At 36.7% G+C, this 19,696-nt stretch overlaps 4 protein-coding genes across 6 annotated transcripts; 1 reads left to right on the top strand and 3 right to left on the bottom strand.

Annotated features, from left to right (window-relative positions):
• Positions 1-1,141: 1,141 nt before the first annotated feature.
• On the bottom strand, positions 1,142-4,720 carry LOC130739075 (uncharacterized). Its single transcript, XM_057591298.1, has 6 exons — positions 3,489-4,720; positions 2,605-2,950; positions 2,325-2,409; positions 2,112-2,198; positions 1,587-1,823; positions 1,142-1,356 (listed from the first exon to the last, which is right to left on the bottom strand). Exons 1-6 carry the CDS (start codon positions 3,638-3,640, stop codon positions 1,280-1,282), a joined length of 984 nt encoding a protein of 327 aa, XP_057447281.1. The 5' UTR covers positions 3,641-4,720; the 3' UTR covers positions 1,142-1,279.
• Positions 4,721-4,841: 121 nt separating this feature from the next.
• LOC130739074 (uncharacterized) lies at positions 4,842-10,889 on the top strand. The gene is made up of 7 exons (XM_057591297.1): positions 4,842-5,282; positions 5,422-5,588; positions 5,713-5,924; positions 6,731-6,985; positions 7,102-7,188; positions 7,446-7,618; positions 10,538-10,889. Exons 1-7 carry the CDS (start codon positions 4,996-4,998, stop codon positions 10,647-10,649), a joined length of 1,293 nt encoding a protein of 430 aa, XP_057447280.1. The 5' UTR covers positions 4,842-4,995; the 3' UTR covers positions 10,650-10,889.
• Positions 10,890-11,177: 288 nt separating this feature from the next.
• LOC130739073 (spermidine coumaroyl-CoA acyltransferase-like) lies at positions 11,178-12,919 on the bottom strand. The gene has a single exon (XM_057591296.1). The coding sequence runs from the start codon at positions 12,780-12,782 to the stop codon at positions 11,400-11,402; it is 1,383 nt and encodes a 460-aa protein (XP_057447279.1). The 5' UTR covers positions 12,783-12,919; the 3' UTR covers positions 11,178-11,399.
• Positions 12,920-15,197: 2,278 nt separating this feature from the next.
• On the bottom strand, positions 15,198-18,925 carry LOC130739077 (uncharacterized). 3 transcript variants are annotated; one of them, XM_057591302.1, is made up of 9 exons: positions 18,775-18,925; positions 18,474-18,642; positions 18,286-18,316; positions 17,309-17,419; positions 16,527-16,640; positions 16,136-16,414; positions 15,900-16,013; positions 15,472-15,544; positions 15,198-15,391 (listed from the first exon to the last, which is right to left on the bottom strand). In XM_057591302.1, the coding sequence occupies exons 4-9, from the start codon at positions 17,369-17,371 to the stop codon at positions 15,354-15,356; spliced, it is 681 nt and encodes a 226-aa protein (XP_057447285.1). In that variant the 5' UTR covers positions 17,372-17,419; positions 18,286-18,316; positions 18,474-18,642; positions 18,775-18,925; the 3' UTR covers positions 15,198-15,353. The 3 variants fall into 3 exon arrangements, with proteins under 3 accessions (XP_057447285.1, XP_057447284.1, XP_057447283.1); XM_057591301.1 differs by lacking the exon at positions 18,775-18,925 and having other exon boundaries at positions 18,286-18,364; positions 18,474-18,732; XM_057591300.1 differs by lacking the exon at positions 18,775-18,925 and having other exon boundaries at positions 18,286-18,731.
• Positions 18,926-19,696: the final 771 nt, after the last annotated feature.

The following is a 19,696-nucleotide window of genomic DNA, read 5'->3' on the forward strand; positions in this document are numbered from 1 at the left end:
ATGATTCACTCTTGTCATCTTGTGAATCCAGAATGCTCCACGAATAAAGGTTATTCGTGGAGAGATTAAAATAGAAATTTAGGTTAATAAAGAACAAAAAAAATGTGATTCATACTTATGTTGCCCCCATCTGAGTGCACTTGGAGGATGGAGCACTATCAGAAGATCATACTAAATCAAGAAAAAGGTGAATCATACTTAATTTGGCCTGATATTAAAAGATTTCATTCGACCAAAGACATAACAACATGCATTAACCCATTCCATGGTGATGTCCGTCACATACCCAACCATCGAACAACTAAGTGTTAGAACTTAGAAATAATTAATTGTTTGATATGGTATCGGAGCTTCTATGGTCAAACAGTTTAGAGTTTGCTTCTTACCGCCCCTCAATTCCTCTAATAAATAGTTGAATTTCAGTATATGATAGGTGATGTATACATTGTTTACGCTCCAAGCCCAAACAAACAAGCTCAAATGAACTATTGCATTAGGGGTGTGTTAAAAATTATAATATACACCATTTATATGTTGCCCTCCCGATATCTTCAACTTTTACATTAATTGGTTGTTTGGCGCTAATTAAGATACCTTGCCCAACCCCACATTTCCCATCAACAACCTCCTGGAACCTCAACACTAAACAAGATATCTCAATTTGTTTACACTATTAATTCAGACTTGAATAGCAAACATCTACATGAACAGGTGCCATTGAAACATATTTGTGCAAAACACCTGAACTCAATCCTCAAAACATATTTCTTCTTTTTCTATATCTCTTCTAGATGTGGGTGAAATTGAGAGATGAACAAAGTTTAATCGATTATCGATTATTTAAATCTAAAAGGATACCCTAGCCTACAAGTTGAGTCCCCTGATCTGAAATGTATCCAAGTTTCCTAACAAAAACCTAGAACCCTCCTTAAACATAGCTAAACAGAGTTATCGACACTTATACTCGTTTGGATGCAAACCAAAGAACGCTCATTTGAACTTATTTAGTGCATTTTCTAGTCATGTTCCATCTCATTCTTTTATAGTTAAGTCTTCTTACCATCCTTGAGTACTAGCCATATAAAGATCTTCATATAAAATGTGGTATCTCCAAGTTCTAAATGAAGTTCTAGAAATTAGTTGATGTTTTAAATTGTGGTTACAGTTCTGATAACGATTAAGCACCTTGAGACAAATTGTCGTTAACCGGAAACAGCATAAAAATGCAACAATTTTCCTTTATGTATATTTGGAAGAAAACATGCATAAACAAATAATACTAAAAGTTCAAGTGAAAAATTTTGTCAGCACAAACTGCCACAATAACTGGACCAGACAAATAACCAATAGCACAACCTGAAAAACAAGCAATTCAAAAATGGAAAACCATAAAAAAAATTAAAATTCAATTATCTTTGCAAGACTCAACAAAAGCAATGTGATGTATAAGCTTGTTTGGATTGGGACCAAAAAACACTTATCGAAACTTATCTAATGCATTTTTTTTTATTAGAGAAACTCCAATAAGTTCTATTTGATCCATACCAAACGAGCTCAATGTTAGCATGCAGTGTTCGTAATCTTACCAATCCACTGGCCGGTCGCGGGGCGAAAAAGGGTAGCCTCAATCCCTCCCCCAATAGAAGCAAAAATCAGAGATGCATGGCACCTAACTGTTGCTATGAAAATCTTCTGCCTAAGAAGTCTTGTTCTCTCATCTTTGTTCATATCACCTACATCATTCTTTGACATGGATGTGAAGAATTGACATAATCTGATGCCTACTTGGACAACCCATGATGCTGTAACTCCAAGCATGTGCCCTGTGGACCAACATTAGCACAATATAGGTTATGCCAAAGTCTCAATTGTATCAAGATCCTCTGTTCCTAAATAGTCTCTCATTCCTTATTCCACCAAGGAGATTGTGCCATGTCAATTAAAAGTAACTATATATGTAATATTATAAATGTCATATCTGTGTATGTTTTAATTGACATGTCATAATTTCATTTATTGAGACAGAAAATGAGACACCATTAGAAAACATATGATCTCAATCCATCTCAACCATCCTTGCAAAAAACATACGATTGATTCGTTGCTTTTACCTCTGAAAGTTGCTTTGCTCACAGAAAAGAAGTAAACTAAAGTAGGCATTCTCCTTCCAGCTTTGCGAGCAGCTGATTTAGTAACATCTGTTTCAAGATATCACGCAAATTGAATGCATTATGCATAAAAGATTTGTATAAATACAAAATTGACACCAAAATATCATAGTATTTGATGTTTGTATAAGAAACCATTTGGGGGAAAGAGTGTACCTTTGAGTAGCTTCCATGCCATTCTTCTTGAAACATAATGGACAGTTACTCTTTCTAAAATGCGCCTAGTTGTCACAACTGTAACCTTTTATAAATTAGAAACAAATCAACTTATCAGCTAACATTTGAGCAGTTAGATAAAAATAGAAAAATGAAAAATTTAAGACTCCATATAAAATAATAACATGCTTGGATCAGCTTATATTTCCTCAGAATCAAGTATGTCATCCTGAAAACTACTCATAGAAGCTTCTCCCCAGAATTGGAATCAATGGCTCACCTCACGGATGATTTGAATCAGTGACTTTCTGAAGGGACCGGCCAGATTGAGACGAAGCTCGTCTTCATTGTCCTGTATAAAGTCATCATCATCTTGCTCCATCTTTGCATGTGGCTCCAAAAGAGGCAAATAGAACATCAAGAATGACCTCAATGTAATAAGTGAAAGTGAGTTCAATTCAAAAACAGATAATAGTGGTTTTAGTTCAATGTTGTAGCTCTTTGTACTACTATATTTTAGAGAATCATGATAAAAATATTTTCCAGTTGGTACACTTGGCATGCTAGGAATGTAGTCTTCAGCAATTGCCGCTCCAGCATCACAATAAGCAACTGGTGTCCTGAAACTGGTGTTGTGTCAAGAATGTCAATATAATTTGGGGGAAAAAATAAGGCAACAATGCATGATTTGCTGAGTTTGCAAAATTATTACACTACCATGTCCATGAATCCTCAAAATTAGTGTTTAAAAATGCAGTCTGCAATTGCAATTGCAGCCACAACATAAAATATTTTCAAATTTTCGTAATGACATCACGATTACAATTGCTGTTGAGATAATCCACATTTGTCTGCAATTCTACTATATAACCATGTAATCACAAGATACATAAAAAGCTAAGAATTACCCCCTCCCCCAAAATGACCACTTGTCCACTTCACTATAAAGTGTGGCTAAAGTATGGCTGAGAAAACAAAAGAGCTGACTAAATGAGTGTGAGAAAGGATTAGAACTTTTAAGTATATTTTACAATCCAGTACAAATTATTCAACAAAATAGTTGTTTTTAAAACCATGTAAACCAAATTAATGATTATTGTAATATCTTGATATTTATTACTCATTTAGACAAAACTATGTAGGGAAAAGACTAAAGGATCGTACCCAAAGAAGTCCCTTGAGGCCAAAGAGGTTCCGGCAGCAAATGAGGCAACAGTGGCAGATGTAGAAACAAACCAAGAAGATTGATATGTTTGTGTTGTGTTAAAGCTTTGATTTTTCCTCCACAGATCTAGAAGTAATGTTATTCCTCCCATTGTTGGACCTTTCAAATTAAAGCAACAATAATCACAAGTGGTTAAATCACATGTTGCATTAAAATGATCTTACATCATTGAAGTACAAATGAATAACAATGAGAGCTGAATCATGTAAACACATCAAAGAAATATAAGGATACCTTGTTGTTGTGAGGGTTTGAGACACAAAAAAAGGGAACACTAACGCAAGAAAATGAAGGAGCTTTGAAATATTGAGGTAGAAGAGACAAATAACAGTTAACAAATGTGTTGGCAGTTGGATACGTACATGTCTATTTTTGTGGCATTTTGAATCTGTGTGGTTGTACTTGTACCTCTTCTACCCGCATCACTATTCACTACACGTCTACACGTGGGCCTATACTATTACTTTGTTGCTTTCACTTCTACTAGTTTATTTTGTTTCTCAAAAGTACAGTTTGGATAAAATATTTAATGTGAGAGCAGTTTATTTAATACTCATCAACATTTTGAAATTACAAAAATATAATAATACAAATGTATACATAAAAAAAACTTTTAAAATCTAATAGGGGTCTTATATATTAATGAACACCAAGTATGATTCTATAATGTCTTATAATTCAGTGAGTTAACTCCTTTTAGATGGATGTGTGAGTAATAAAGTGGGTGGTGCTTTTGGGCTTGTGGTTGTTTGGGTTCTTTGGGGGGTTTATTGATAGGATTTGAGATTTTTCTTCCTTTTCCTCTTGGATTTTTTTTCCTGGTTTTTTTATAAGCAATTTTTTCCTGAGTTGGTTGTAGTTCTTTCTAAGCTGGCTTTCCCCGGTGTTATTGGTATTTTGACGCCTTTTAAGGAGACTTATATATCCCGAATACTTTACTCAATTATAATGTATATTTTACTTTTGAAAAAAAAAGAGTTGGTGGTGCTAAAATTAGTTCACTCGTTTTGTAATAATAATAATAATAATAATAATAATAATAATAATAATAATAGAGAGTCCAATTTCTCACCCCCACCAACAAGTTTTGACAGCTCTTCTTGGAAGTAAAATTTTCGGAATTTAAATCTAAAAAGGTAAAAGTGGGGAGGTGCGAATTTATGTTGGTGAGATGAGAAGAAATTTAACACCCATAATAATAAAGCAAAAGAAAAAGATAGTATAGGGTAAGCCCAATGAAAAGAGGTGAGTTCACACAACAACACTGCATTTTGTGGCCCAATAAGCAATGGTGGAAGATCCCAAAGTATACCACACCATTTCTCTGTTCCCTTCTCTTCTTAGTTCTCGATCACATCCTCTCTTCTCTTCTCCCATAACACAACACACTCTCTCTCTCTCGCTCTGTATTTTTGATTGATTCATAGGAAACGAAAACCAGAGGAAATGTTGCGGTCAGTTGTGAGAGCCGCAACAACCCATCATTCATGGCGGCACAAACCCACCACTATCTCATCTCTCAGTTACTCTTCTAAGGCTCCAAAGCCCGCTCCCACTTCCAAACCCGCCGCCGCCGACCTCCTCTTCGACGAACAGGAACGCCTCCGCCGCCTCGCCGCCGATGAAAAGGACCCTTCTCTCGATGTTGGCCCTGACGGCCGCCCCCTCTTCACTTCAGCCACTTCCATCTCCAAGCTCACCGGCAAAGACTCCTGCACCTACTTCAAACTAACGTACCTCTCTCTATCTCTCTCTGTTATTGTGTTTCAGCTTACTTCGTTTCGTTGCGGCATTTCTTCGAACACATTGTGTGCTTTGTTAATTTGACCCCTTTTTTGGGTTTTGCTTTTCTGGGTCGGATTGATTTTCCAGAAAGGAGGCTCTGAACGAGGTTCTACCTGAAGGGGTTCCAATGGGTATGGTGAAGGAGTTTCAGGACTCCATGCGACCTGCTCTGCTTGTTCGCCAGAGCTTCTTGGATCTTCGTGATAACTTCAGGCGCATTGTTGATCCCCCATTGTGGTCACCTCCTGGTAAAGGTGCGGTTGTTGCGTTTTTCTCGATTGCCCCGGATGCGTGATCCTTGCTTGATTTTTTGAACATTAATTATGATTTTGGGTGTTTGGTAATGCATTAGTGAGGTTCAATTTGATATTTTTTTAGGCGTTAAGGCTAGGAAGCAAGTTGTTTTGGATGGTCCTGTTAGCTGTGGGAAGAGCATTGCGCTTGCGATGCTAGTTCAGTGGGCTCGAGAAGAAGGTTGGTTGGTTTTCTATGTTCCTCAAGGAAAGGAATGGACTCATGGTGGTTTCTTCTACAAGCATCCACAATCAGGTCTATGGGACACACCTGTCCAGGCTGAGAATGTCCTCAAGGCAAGAATGGGAATTTACTGTTTTCCTGTCTTACTTATGAAGTTATGTTTGCGTGTGTAACTATAGAATATCCTAATACCCTTTTAAGTGACCTGTCTAGTTTTTAGAATGTTACAAATAGAATGAAGCAATATGTAATTTCTTGATGACTACTTTAGCAACAATGAATAATTGAGCGTGGCTCTGATGGTTGGCTATTCCAGTGTCATCTGGGCAAAATGTGCAACTGTTTGCTTTCGTCTAATTGAATTTGGCACTTGCAGTTTACCTATAAGCGATATGTTCTCAATTCTTAGATTTTTTTTATTTTTGTTATATAGCAAGATCTGGTAAAGAAGAAAGAACGAGTATACTTATGTGTGATCTTTTCCCTTTCTCTACTGCTTTCTGATACTCCATCTTTTCCTGCATACTTCTAGAGAATATTTATTTTGTCCTCTCCTATGGTTTTGTATGTATCTTTGTATTGTAGTCATGATTATCCACATTATCCCATCATGATAGTTTTGGGTGTTACTCTCTCTGCTATCACAGTACATGTCATGTAAAATTGTTATGAACTAGCTTAGTATAGTGCTCAACCCCTATGCCTTTAGATAGCCACACGGGTAGATTTTAATAAACAGAATTTTAAAATTTGAGAAAGAGGAAGGGAATTGGAAAAGTTGTTCCTCCGTCTTATTTGTTTATTTTGATTTTGGTTGTCTTGCATTTCAAAGATGATTATTAACAGTTAATGTTTTGTTGTTGGCTTTCTACGCTCATTTTCAGAGGTATTTTGAATCTTACGAGTCATTTGTTTCCAGGATTTTTTGAAGTACAACGAGTCCTACCTAAAGCGATTGCCATGCCAAATATTTGATCCAATCCCATTAGGTGAGGGTGCTGGTGTTGGATGGTTAAAAGATGTTGATTCCTTGGCAATTTCTGAGGGTACAATGTTATATGAGCTGGTGAAGACTGGCATTGAACAAACCCATGCAGCTGTTGGAGTGGTAGTTCGTTTGAGGAAAGAGTTATCCCTTGTTAAAGATATGCCTGTACTTATTGCTATTGATCAAGTGAGAAACATATTCTTGATGTTCAAATGATTCTCGTTCCTTGAAATTGTTTTTTTCTCAAAATTGGGTTATGCTATATTTTAATGATCTTATTTGCTGTATTCGGCTGTCTTCAGTATAATAACTGGTTCACATTCAGCGAGTATGAGGAGCCAGTCACAATTCGTTCATGTCGGCCAATACATGCTAGAGAACTTACAATGGTTGGTGTTTGCTTCTTTATATTTTAGAACAATATCAGTTATATGCCCCTTTATGGATTAAATTTATGCTTCTGCAAATACACTGCATTTTCATTCATTCTTATCTCGTTTTTGTAAACTTCTGTGGGTATGTTGATAATCTTTTTATGCCAGGGTGGGTAAGTGAATTTAAATTTCTTGCATTTATATTGAGCTTTCTTAATAATACTTAGGCATGGCTTTTGATCAAATTATTAAATGCTTCCTTCTTTTCGCAGGTGAATGCTTTTAGGTCAATGATGCACAATGAGATGATGGTAGGCGCTTTTTCTCATTCCACAGCAGTAGGAAAGCTTCGACAACATTTGCCGGATGTTCCGGTAGATGCTCGTGTTGTGTTTCCTCGATACAGTTTAGATGAAGCTGAGACTGTTTGCCATTATTATTTAAGGTATGCTTAGAGCATCTCCAATGCTAGTTCTTATTTCTTAGTTCTTAGCACTATTCATGTGGGCCCGTATTGGCACATGTGTTTAAGCAACTCTCAAGCAATTTTGCTCCAACCATGAGTTCTTAGTTCTTACCACTATTCATTTGGTCCCACCAACCACATTATTTATACTTTTTATTTTCATAAAGTAATAAAACAAACCTCATAAAGTAATAAAGTAATTTGGATGAGAGAGAAATAATTAATATTTTAAGCTAAGAACTCATAAAGCAAAACTTCTTATATAAGAACTGAGTTCTTATTTTTAAGAACTAAGGAGTCCATGTCAGCACCTCCAATGGTAAAGTTCTTAGTTCTTAGTTTTTAACTCTAAAATAAGAACTAAGAACCTTGCATTGGAGATGCTCTTACACAGTCTCCATACTAGACAGGTTGATAACATTACTTATGGCCCCCAGATAACAGTTTCTAGTTTATAGCCGGATAGGAAGGTCCAAAATAATGTCTTTTTTTTATTTCCCGTTAAAATCCTCCATTCAAATTTTGTTCAGTTTTCCTATTTGAAATGTATAATGGTTGGACACTTCCCATATCCAGTCTACATCAATAATTTTGTCAAAACACATTATAGATATAAAACTGGTTCTTCAGCAAATGTTGAATGGATTATTTTCTTGTATAGTAATGCTTTTTCTAGTACCTTCTATATCTGATCATGTTAACCTGAATCTATCAACCATTGGTTATGTTAGGAATACCGCCATAACGTGATAGGAAAAATAAAAACAGTGACACAATCGCAACACAAGAAATTTACATGGAAACTCCAAGTCCGGAGAAAAACCACGACCGTTGTCTAAACCGACAACCAGAGAATAAATACTATGTGAAAATTGTTACAACACACAGACATTTTCTCTCAACCACCCCACTAACACCCAATACACACCCTCACACTCTCCAAAGCTATTATCTGAATAACATCTCACAACACTCTAAAACAAGAGTATAAGAAAAACAAAAGATAAAAGCTTAAAGCATGAGAAGCTACATTTTGCTGGATTTGCTCTCTACCTTGAGACACAATTGTTGGGATTTGTTGTGGTTTTTCATTTGCCTTCATCCTTGCATTCCTTTTATAGTTGCTGAAGCATATGTGTATACTCCATGTGTATGCATAGAAGACAAGCACTTCCATAAAACATGGCATAAAGCATTCCACAAAACATTCCTTGTTTTATGGCTTTACCTTTTGACTAGTGCTCCACAAAACATTCCTTGTTTTATGGCTTTATCTTTTGGTGGTTGGGCATTAATTGACTAACAATCTCCCACTTGAAGATTGACTTTAGTCGGTCTTCACACCTTCATCAACACCACATCACACTATGCTCCCACTCAACATGCATCTTCCGCTTCCATTGAGTTCATCGACAATCATTGTCTATACCGACAATCATATGTTTCATTGTCTACTCCGACAATCATAGTTCTCATTGCCTATACCGGCAAAGAAAACTATCATACTCCACCATAATGAGTACACTTCACTTGGAATTAAACCATCCCAAGAATTTTACTTCACTTGGAATTAAACCATTCCAAGAATTATCTTCACTTGGAACTAAACCATTCCAAGAATTTACACATGTCGAAACCTTGCTGATAATTTATGGTGCAACTTCCATGTTGGCTTTCTCCAGAAGTTCATCAGCCATCGACATAACCACGTACCTTGCATCAACGCCAACCAATGCCCGCACGCTATCACCACACACCTTGCATCCATGTCCGTTAATGCCCATGTGCTATAACCACACATCTTGCATTAATGTCAACCAATGCCCGTGTGCTATTCTGAATCCGCTAGCAATAACATATCCCTTTCCATGGCAGTGCGGTAATACCATGAGGATAAACTTGTCATTTTAGAGAGCATCATCATCTCCCAAAGTGAAGGAGATATTGCTAGCACTTGCCTCAGATCCATTGTCTGATACAGCTCCACCTGGACAATTTCTCTTCATATGTCCCCCTTGTGTAGTCCTGATTGCATCGACCATCCATGACTTGCAACAAGTCAAAAATACAATCTCTCTATCACAGCACTGCCACATACCAACTGAAAACCGTGCACCAGGTAGGTTTCTGAGAGAACCTTCCAAAACAGCACTTTCACAGTATCATTGTGGCTCCAAGCGGAAGCTATCCTCAAAGCCGTCACCATGGTCGAACCATCGGCTCTGATACCAGTTGTTAGGAATACCGCCATAACGTGATAGGAAAAATAAAAACAGTGACACAATCGCAACACAAGAAATTTACATGGAAACTCCAAGTCCGGAGAAAAACCACGACCGTTGTCTAAACCGACAACCAGAGAATAAATACTATGTGAAAATTGTTACAACACACAGACATTTTCTCTCAACCACCCCACTAACACCCAATACACACCCTCACACTCTCCAAAGCTATTATCTGAATAACATCTCACAACACTCTAAAACAAGAGTATAAGAAAAACAACAGATAAAAGCTTAAAGCATGAGAAGCTACATTTTGCTGGATTTGCTCTCTACCTTGAGACACAATTGTTGGGATTTGTTGTGGTTTTTCATTTGCCTTCATCCTTGCATTCCTTTTACAGTTGCTGAAGCATATGTGTATACTCCATGTGTATGCATAGAAGACAAGCACTTCCATAAAACATGGCATAAAGCATTCCACAAAACATTCCTTGTTTTATGGCTTTACCTTTTGACTAGTGCTCCACAAAACATTCCTTGTTTTATGGCTTTATCTTTTGGTGGTTGGGCATTAATTGACTAACAGGTTACTGCTAGAGAAATAATCTACCTGTTTGGACTGCTTTTACCTTTCAGATCCTTCAGTTTCATGAGTTTTCATTTTTGGCAGGCAAAGGCTTATTCGTCGCGAAGGATTCTCAGAAGAAAACTGGAAGAAAATTTACTTTCTGTGCAATGGAAATGGAACAGAGATGAGGGGGTTAGTTCCTTTCATGCGATGACAGACAACAGATACCTTTTTTTATTTTAACCAATGTGATGTGTTCTGACTGTTATTGATAATAATATTGAAGTTTCCCAAATTCTTGAGCTACATTCATCTTAGGATACAGTTGGATTTGCCACTTCCATGATCCACTTTATTTGTTTAATTAGCATTAAGAAATGTTCTCAAAGGCGATGTACTACTATGTATATTAACATGCATCTTCTGTTTTTAAAATCAGTGATAATTTTCTGGAGTTTTATTTGTTACTATTATATTAATTTCTTGATAACATTATGCATAAAACTAATGACATTCGTAGTCGTAGAAGCTCATATATCCAGGTATTTTGCATTTTTCTCTAATTGTATAGCACAATTAAACGAGGTTCTATGGACCAAGATGTATTTTGTCAGTCCTGAGTATAAATGTAAATATAATCATGAATTCACAATTTTATTCTAACAATTATATCTCTGAAATAAAATGTCTAATAATGAAAACTAAAGTATCCTAACTTTTGCTTTGCCAATTAGAAGTTCAGTTAAACTACTGAATATCAGATAAATTATTCAATTAATAATAAATGGTCGTCCAGACTGTTTAGTCAATCAAACATTTCTTAATGGAAATTAGCATAGTAAAAGAACAAAAATGTGAAGATTATTACAAGTAGGGTGACATTGCTTAGTAAAAAGCAAAACGAAAATTAGCACACTGACAGAACTTAAAAAGAAGAAATAATCTGAGTTTTCAATTTTCATGGCTAGATGATACCCTCATCACTTTCCTTGAGGGCCTCCATTTCCTCCTTAAACTTGGGCATGGATGCTTTGGGGAGGGACACAAAGACCCTAACCCCTCCTTTCATTGAATGATCCAACTTACTAGGAGGCAAGAAAAGGCACAAATCCACAAATCCAAACATGTTCCATGGAACTGGCACTATATTCACTGAACCCTTCCATCCAAAATCCACTTCTTCCAACAAACCCAGTTGCCTCCAATCTGTCAATACCACTGATGCACCTGTTGCTTGAACCCTAATCCCCAATTTCCTCATTGTCTCCAACATGTTGACTGAGTTTTTTATGTATTCCTTATTAGAAGGAAGCTTCTTACTCTCTTTGATGAGCTTCAGGACCTCTGACAGTGGCTTTTCATCAAGTTCTTTCACTGTTAGCACCACATTTGAAGCCACAAAAGCATTCCCATAATACCCTTCAGGCAAAGGTGGATCCAATAGGTGTCTCACCCCCACTGCTAAACAAAACAGAGTTTCCCCATCAGTGTTCAGTTTCAAAGCTCTAGCCCTTGACCTCCAAACATAGGCACCAAGTGTTTCAAGAGTTGTGAAGCTTTCCTTCACACTTTCACTCTCACTTTCCTTCATCAGTTCCAATTTGAGTCTTTGAATGCTCTCACCATTAAGGTTGAAGCATTCATGAGAAATCTCAGTAGTTGGCCAAAATGGTGAAGCTGCCATTGAAGCTTTATCAATGGGAAATTGGAGAGGTTCCTTAAGAACTGTCCCAATTAGTCTCTCTCTTTCCCACACAGGTTTCAGTGAAGGCTCACATTTTTTTCCACTTGCAAGTTCAGACAGGGCTCTGTAGAACTGAGATGCACCAAACCCATCACAAACGGTGTGGGACAAGCCCATTCCAACTGTGAAACCCCCACATTGGAACTTGGTCACCTTGAAAACCAAGAGATGTTCACTAGTTTGGTCTTTTGAAGGGTTATCATACACAAATTTCTGTGCTGTTGGAACATCAATCCCTTCAAGATAGTGAAGAGAAGAGAGGTTACAGTTAGCAGTTGCTTCCAAGAATGGTACTCCATCATCATCGGCATTGCATGTTATTCCAAGTTTTCCATCATCAAGTGCTGTTATCTTCCCTGCAAGGGGATAATAGTGAACCAAAGCCTTTGAGAGGGCTTCTTTGATCACATGAGCAGGGTCTAGTTGGCCATTTGGGGAATCAGGATTTGCCTGGTACACATAAATGGTGTGGCAGAGAATGTTGAGATCAGGGTTGCTGTCAATGGAGGAAAGTGGGAGAATATGACAAGGTGTAGGCTTGGATGGTTTAACAATCACAACATCCTTAACATCAAGGGAGAGAGGCATCTTCTTATTTTCCATGGGAAAAGATGTGTAGAGAAGAGGTTATGATAATATCTATTCGATGAGATGAGATATGGGTATGTTTCATAAATGTAACTCTATTTATAGAACTGGTTGTGTAACTCTCCGGGAAACCCCATTGAGAAATTACGGTCAATAAAACACAATCACAATATAAGAATATAACGTGAAAAACTACAAAATTAAAGAAAAACCACGACCGTTGTCAAAACCGACAATCAGATATATTCACTCTCGAGTCTCGACCACTCGATGACCCAAGTACACTCATACTCTTCAAAGCAAATATTTAAACTACATCTCACAATACTCTAAAACAAGAGCATAAGCGATAAATGAAACACAAATATAAGCTTAAAGTGTTACCCGATGCTAGTGCATATTGAAATAAAGAAATTGAGCGTCAACTTAGGTTGCACAACTGGCTACAAATTTCGGGTTCTACTCTCACCTCCCCATAGGTCGAGGTTTGAATCCCCTGCATCCAGTATAATCTCAGTTGGCGGACAATCCTTCTCAAGGAGATCCCCCGACACTCCTACCCAAGAGTGGGCCTCTGCTGGCCTCCTCAACATGCCACTCTCCTGCCCAATAGTTTGAAGGTGTTTTCTCTCCGATCTACCATATTTTTGAACAAAAAATAAATAAAGAAAGAAATTGAGTCAATATGTACTCTTGGCCTCCCTCTTGTGAAATTGGAATCATTACAATCTCAACATAGGAAGTGGAATAGGTTGAAGAAGTTGACATTGACAGAAAAATGGAATTGAGTAACGCGTTTTATCAAGCTACTAACTTTAGTGCTCTTTTGATACATACAACTTCATAAGAATTTGGTGGGAATGGGATAAAGCTATTGAAGATTATGTGGAACTTACCAATAAAATTAAATCTTCAGGGTAGCATGTGGCTTGCAAGCTACATTGTCAATTGAGTAAAACAAGTATGAAATTATTAGACCATTGAACATACATTATCAATTGTTAACTAGACACGTACATACATGTTGGATAAGTTTCAGAAACAAAGAGTCAATGCTGGGGACGCTTCAGGATAGCAGCACTAGTAGATGATGTATTTTTTAAGATGAGAAATTCTAAAGGTAAATGGACATGAAGGAGGACACGTGAATATGAGATGATAATTCCTGGATCGCACTAAATAAAGCAATTGTGGTGCAGGTTTCAGTTTCACACACAGAAATGTAAGGAAATTTTGATGTTGAATTGACACTTGCATTTCATATACTGTATATATAGGCAATAACCTTGCAAATTGTTTGGATTAAGGTTTATTAAACTATTAATTCGTAACTAATTTTTGTCATTTTAACCTCGAAATCTACAGTGTAAAGATTAGTTATATTAATTTCTACTTTGTATTTTCGGAATTATGTGTCATACAAATTTAATAACTTTTTTTGTCGATTTAAAAAAAAAATTATTGTCCCTATCATTGATGGTCAAATATAACATCACATTACTAGTATCCAATATCTTGCTCAGTAAATTGTGTTGGCATTATGATTTCCAGATTGTATATTGTGATGAGGAGTTAGTAAGAACAAATCTTTTTTGTCAGGCAAATTTGTCTTTAAAGATGTTATCTGTAAAGGTAAAGTGGCAAAGAAATGGAGATTAGTGTGTCAATATGGCTCTCATTATTGGATAATTAACATTAGCAAGTGCCTCTCACTCAAGATGCATTTTACGCACCACCAAGCACAGGATGTAGGTCAACTTGTATGAAGTTGCTCTAACTTAAGCAGATGTCTCGAGTTTGAGTCTCTGTGAATGCAGCTACCTTAAATAATTAATAGTGTTTTATCGTCTGGAAGGGTCCTACCTGGCTTGAAATAAAGTAAAAGGATCTTTTAGTAATTTGCATTTTATGATTTTGGTAGAGGAGATTTGTATTTTAAGAAAATAAAGTAAAAGGTTAACCATTATAACAAAAGTTAATGGGTTAAATTTATGATAAGTATATGTATACGTGTAAGGAAAACAACGAGTATAATTTCAAACAAAAAAAGACAACGAGTATACTTGTGTTTTCATCTTCTTGATGCACCTCAAAGGGTGTCAGGATATATTTTACTTCTTTCGCTGAGTGAGAATCTAGTCTAGATTGCAGGGTTTTCTCACGAGCAACATGTTCTTTGTTTTCTGATGGCAATGTTCTGCCAATCAATGACACTTGCATCCTTGACCAATAAAAAGTTAGGAAAGGAGAAAATGGGAAGTTGGCTTACTACATTCCCACATGAAGAAACTCGCCGGAGGAATGTTATATTTTTCGTACTCCTTAGGGACTACAATTAAAACTCGCCTATTTTACGATAACCATCAACAAATTTAACCCATTCTTATTAGGAGTTGCACAGATAGAAAAGTCAAAATAGACGCCAATAAGAAGTTCAAATGTCACTGCATTTCTCCAAAACTGTAATAGATGTGCATATTAGAAATATGCGAAAACAGAGAAGTTAAACATAGATTACATTACTAACATTCACTGATTGTCATCCCTCATGTTTACTCAAATATGGAAATGAAGTTTGAGAAAGAATCACCCAACCATGGTCCTCTTTCGTCCTCTTTGTCGCACTACAAGTTAGAAAAGGCAAGCAGGTAAGCACTAGTTCTTGAAGAAAATGTCTTAATTTTAAACAAGAGTAAAGCAGCACCTTGCGCCAGCTTGTTCAATGTGGATGACCACTGCTTTGATGACTTGCGGTATGCTGCAAGTATCTGATCCATCTGTCCAGACCAAATTATGATATTAAAACATGTAAGTCAATTGATAATTGATAACTTGTTCATAACTTTCGTGTGTCCATGCAGAAACCATATCATAGCAGAACAAACCTTTGGGGCTTGTTAAGTTAGTCTCAACCTTGTTAGACCAAAAGGCAAGTAAGTTCACTTGGTACAAATGAAAGCATAATTGTTGGTCAAGGATAAGTTTATTTGTGAGATAAAGAGCTCACCTCATATGGAATGCATTCCAATTCAAATTCTCAATACATGCAAGCCAAGCATATTCATGTTTTCATCTCCTTAAATTTTACAGCATAACAGTTAGGACTAAGGGGAAAATGAGAAGTTGGCTTACCACATTGCCACATGAAGAATGCATTGAAAGAATAGCTCTTTCCAGGACATACAAATCAACAGCCTTATCTTCCGGTAGAGTTGAAGTGAAGCTCAAACCAAAGTCAATAAGAACCTAGATAAAATACACTCAACTTTTGTAACACAAGTTGATTATACTTCTCATATTGCATAACCTGAGTAAGTGTAATGGATATTACTGGATATCTGGAGCTATGAAGATATGAATGAACTCACCAACTGATTGGTATCATTCTTCAATAACATGTTTGATGTAGTTAAATCACCATGAACAAGACCTCCATCATGCAACTTTCCAATTGCATCACCAATTTGGGACGCAATGTTGCCCATACGTTCTTCGTTGACACCAAGAGACCCAAATTCAAGAAACACATCTTTGACTGAAGGGCCGTCAACATATTCAAATGTTAATGTGTGCAAAACAGGATCCACAGCATAAAGCACGGGAGTACGAACCCCAAGGCGCCTTGCTTTGGTCATGCACCTAGCCTCCTGCTCCAACAATTAATTAATGGAACAAAGTATTCAAGACATGCACTGGACACGGACAAATATAAAGAACTTCATCAGAATTAAACTTAATGCAATTTTATCTAACTCTGACCGCATTTAAGCGCTTGAGTGTCAACTTAGAATCCAAAATTGGATGTCTGTATTTCTTTGAGAAACGTTCCTTGATAACAGACCTCCTTCCCACAAAAGAAGACTCAAAAACCCTCTGAAAAAAGAACATAAAAAAGCCATATGAATTTGCATCTATTGCAGGTCCAATATATAAGTATGCAAAACAAGATAAACTGAGCACAAAATGTGAGATTTCACGATGCGAATTATCCAAAAAGGTGGGCTGATCAAGTAAACAAGAAAAGACAAAGAAACGTTTGTTTCAGAGTATAATAGAATTGTAGAAATACTTTTTGGAAAATTTGTTTAGCAAAAATTAATTTTGGGAGAATCGATCAGTCCTTAGAATTGATATTAAAAAAGTAAGTTTTGGATGGAAAGATAGAAGTACTTTTGAAGTGTAAATATAATATATTGTGTGGATTCCACACCTAAAATGAATTATTCTTAGTGAAAAAGTAAAACAACTTTCACTTCTCTCAAAATTAAATCAACTAACTAGCGTCACCACAAAATTAAATTTTGGTGAAAGGAAAACTCCACCCAAATAATCTTTCTACTGTATAACTACTTGATTTTGGTGAATGGAAAATTTCCCAAACTTATGTTTGAACCATATCCAATGTGTAGAAATCAATTGCTTATAGAAAACGAGGAATGATTGCACTTACAAGGTGGGTGCACCAGTAAAAAGATTGAGTTTTTACATATAAGTGTAGGTGCTAATTGCTTCTACAAATCCAGGGAGAGGTTGATACTTACAGCTTCAGCTCCTTGCTTAATCAGAACAAGAGAGCTATCTTTATAGTCAGCTTCAGGCTCCATAGTATTGCAGGTTTTCACAGTGAAGTTTTATTGTAATTAACCCTTCAGCTGCAATTATCAGCACAAAAACAAAAGGTTTATACAAAAAACCCTGGTGCTAATTCTAGAAGATATTAAACAGAGAAAATTACATTTCTTTACAGTTAATCCAAACAAGAATTATCCAAATTCCAAAGAGCTGACATCAATTGTAATGGATATCATATGGTATCACCAATTCCATTAAGCTATAAGTTCATAAACACAGTAAAATCAACACTAGTTTCCCCTACCAAACAGAGTAATCCTAAAACGCCATTTGAATAAACCCCATCATCACCCAGTTGACACCCATTATCGAAACTAAATAAAACATTAAAACTCCACAAATCTCATCTTAACAGACAGCAAAAAAAAGCCTAAATCCCCGCTATTTTTTTTATATTAAAAAAGATCCAAAGAAGCATTCAAGGAAAAAAGTGCCAGGAATTTACATTTATAAAAAAACAGATGAAATCTACAATTCTGAGCAAGGTAGTCAGAAGCGGGATTTAGCAATAAAGCGTGGAGGGTCCAAAAGCGTAAAACGCTAGCTAAAGCGTAGGCTTTAGCCGCTTTTTCCAGTTATATATATATTATATATATTTACACTTATAAATATTTATATGCATATAAATGGTATAATTGGCATCAATATCATAATTCTGAGATGGTAAAATAAGCTATAAGACACTATAAACTACAACTTATAGCTTACAGTTTAGAGCACAGAGAAATATTATAGCTATTTTACAAAGAAAGAACAGATAGAGGTGCTCTTAAAGTTTCGAACATGAGAACAGAGAAACATAGTCGAAGGAAGAAATAGTAGAAGATTTGACAAACAGCAGAAGTTTCGAACAACAGAGAGAGAGACAGGGTCGAAGAGGAACAACCTGCAAATTGAGTCACCGGCGGTAGCGGCGGCTGCGCAGACGGCGAGAGAACAACACAGAATCGCGAGAGAGGCAGAAGCTTCAAAATCGTGAGGGAGGGGCTCAAGATAAAAGAGGAACAATTGAAAATTAGGTTAAAATCCCTAATTTTAGCAAAACGGGTCAAAAAAACCCGGAAACAAGCGAACCTGGCTGAAGCGCAGAAGCTTCAAAATCGCGCTTCTGCCACGCTTTTGCGCTTTCTCCACGCTTTCGCCACGCTTCTGCTGATTCTCGCTTTAGTCACGCTTTGAAGCGCAGAGCTACCTCAAGCGCGCTTTAGCCGCGCTTCAAAGCGCGCTTCTGACTACCGTGATTCTGAGTGAAAAGAAGGAACCGGATGAAAACAAACGGAACAGCAAAAAAACAATCTCAGTTGAACATCACCAAGTATGTATAGAGTAGGAACTTAAGTGAACTCAAGAGGAGGATGAACTCAAATCACATTACCTGTCACCGTACCAACCATTTTCAAAAACAGTGCACTGAACCAATGCTTAAAAGATGGTCAGTTATTTATTTGCTATCTATATTTTTAAATTATTCTCACCCAATTAAATAGTCAAGGATGCATTTTTTTTTTCTCAAAACAAAGCAGACCCAAAACTTTAGTATTTCGGAAACAGAAACCAATATTTTAGCAGGTTCTAATACTAACCCACATTGGTTCAATGTTCCAACTAAAGACAGGACCTTAATCACACACATAAAACAAGTCAGCGAGGAACATGAAGCAAAATCACGCGCCATTCAATAAATACCCGCAAAACAATTTACACCAAACCCATCCCATCAACCTAAAACCTGAGTAGAAAAAAATAAGTGCAAGGACAGAACGTAAGTTTTGTGATTGCAGGCTAATAATGCAATGCAAGCTACCATACACTTAACTTAAAATTATTAAACAAAAATATAACAGTTAAACATAGGAAGCAAATGATTGCATTTGAGAGTCATGCTGGATTATAATTCAAAACCAAAAATCATTTCTGAAATCACATACCTCTTTCTCTCTGCTTTAGTTAAATTATAGCACAGGAGGATTAAAACAACATAGAAAAAGTGGTATTAAAGGCAACAAATTGGTGCTAACATAACAAAGGTATACAAACATAAACTAATTGGTGCTAATACAACATAGTTTAAACGCGTATAACTGAATACTGTAACACAGCGTCACGGTTTACCTGAACAAGACACTGACAGGACAGAAACGTCGCGCGCGGTGGCCGGAGCGGCGGTTTCACAGGCGAACGGCGGAGGCGAGCAGGAACAGTTGCCTGAGGCCCGAAAAAGTAGGAAACCTAGATTCCAATTTAGGTTGAAATTCGTAAGAAATTGGCGGATAGGGGACCCAAGCAGTGTCTGAACT

This window comes from Lotus japonicus, chromosome 2, assembly GCF_012489685.1.
Source record: "Lotus japonicus ecotype B-129 chromosome 2, LjGifu_v1.2".
Classification (NCBI taxonomy): Eukaryota; Viridiplantae; Streptophyta; class Magnoliopsida; order Fabales; family Fabaceae; genus Lotus; species Lotus japonicus.

Bases quoted from the DNA above. Each gene is read 5' to 3' on its own strand.
- LOC130739075 (XM_057591298.1), bottom strand. From the start codon at position 3,640: ATGGGAGGAATAACATTACTTCTAGATCTGTGGAGGAAAAATCAAAGC. The intron at 2,951-3,488 runs GTACGATCCTTT...ACACAACACCAG, and splicing joins GCCTCAAGGGACTTCTTTGG to TTTCAGGACACCAGTTGCTT. The intron at 1,824-2,111 runs GTAAAAGCAACG...GTTGGTCCACAG, and splicing joins GAGCAAAGCAACTTTCAGAG to GGCACATGCTTGGAGTTACA.
- LOC130739074 (XM_057591297.1), top strand. From the start codon at position 4,996: ATGTTGCGGTCAGTTGTGAGAGCCGCAACAACCCATCATTCATGGCGG. The intron at 7,189-7,445 runs GTTGGTGTTTGC...TTCTTTTCGCAG, and splicing joins ATGCTAGAGAACTTACAATG to GTGAATGCTTTTAGGTCAAT. The intron at 7,619-10,537 runs GTATGCTTAGAG...CATTTTTGGCAG, and splicing joins GTTTGCCATTATTATTTAAG to GCAAAGGCTTATTCGTCGCG.
- LOC130739073 (XM_057591296.1), bottom strand. From the start codon at position 12,782: ATGGAAAATAAGAAGATGCCTCTCTCCCTTGATGTTAAGGATGTTGTG.
- LOC130739077 (XM_057591302.1), bottom strand. From the start codon at position 17,371: ATGGAGCCTGAAGCTGACTATAAAGATAGCTCTCTTGTTCTGATTAAG. The intron at 16,641-17,308 runs GTAAGTATCAAC...TTCTTTTTTCAG, and splicing joins TTAAGCAAGGAGCTGAAGCT to AGGGTTTTTGAGTCTTCTTT. The intron at 16,014-16,135 runs GTGAGTTCATTC...TATTTTATCTAG, and splicing joins AGAATGATACCAATCAGTTG to GTTCTTATTGACTTTGGTTT.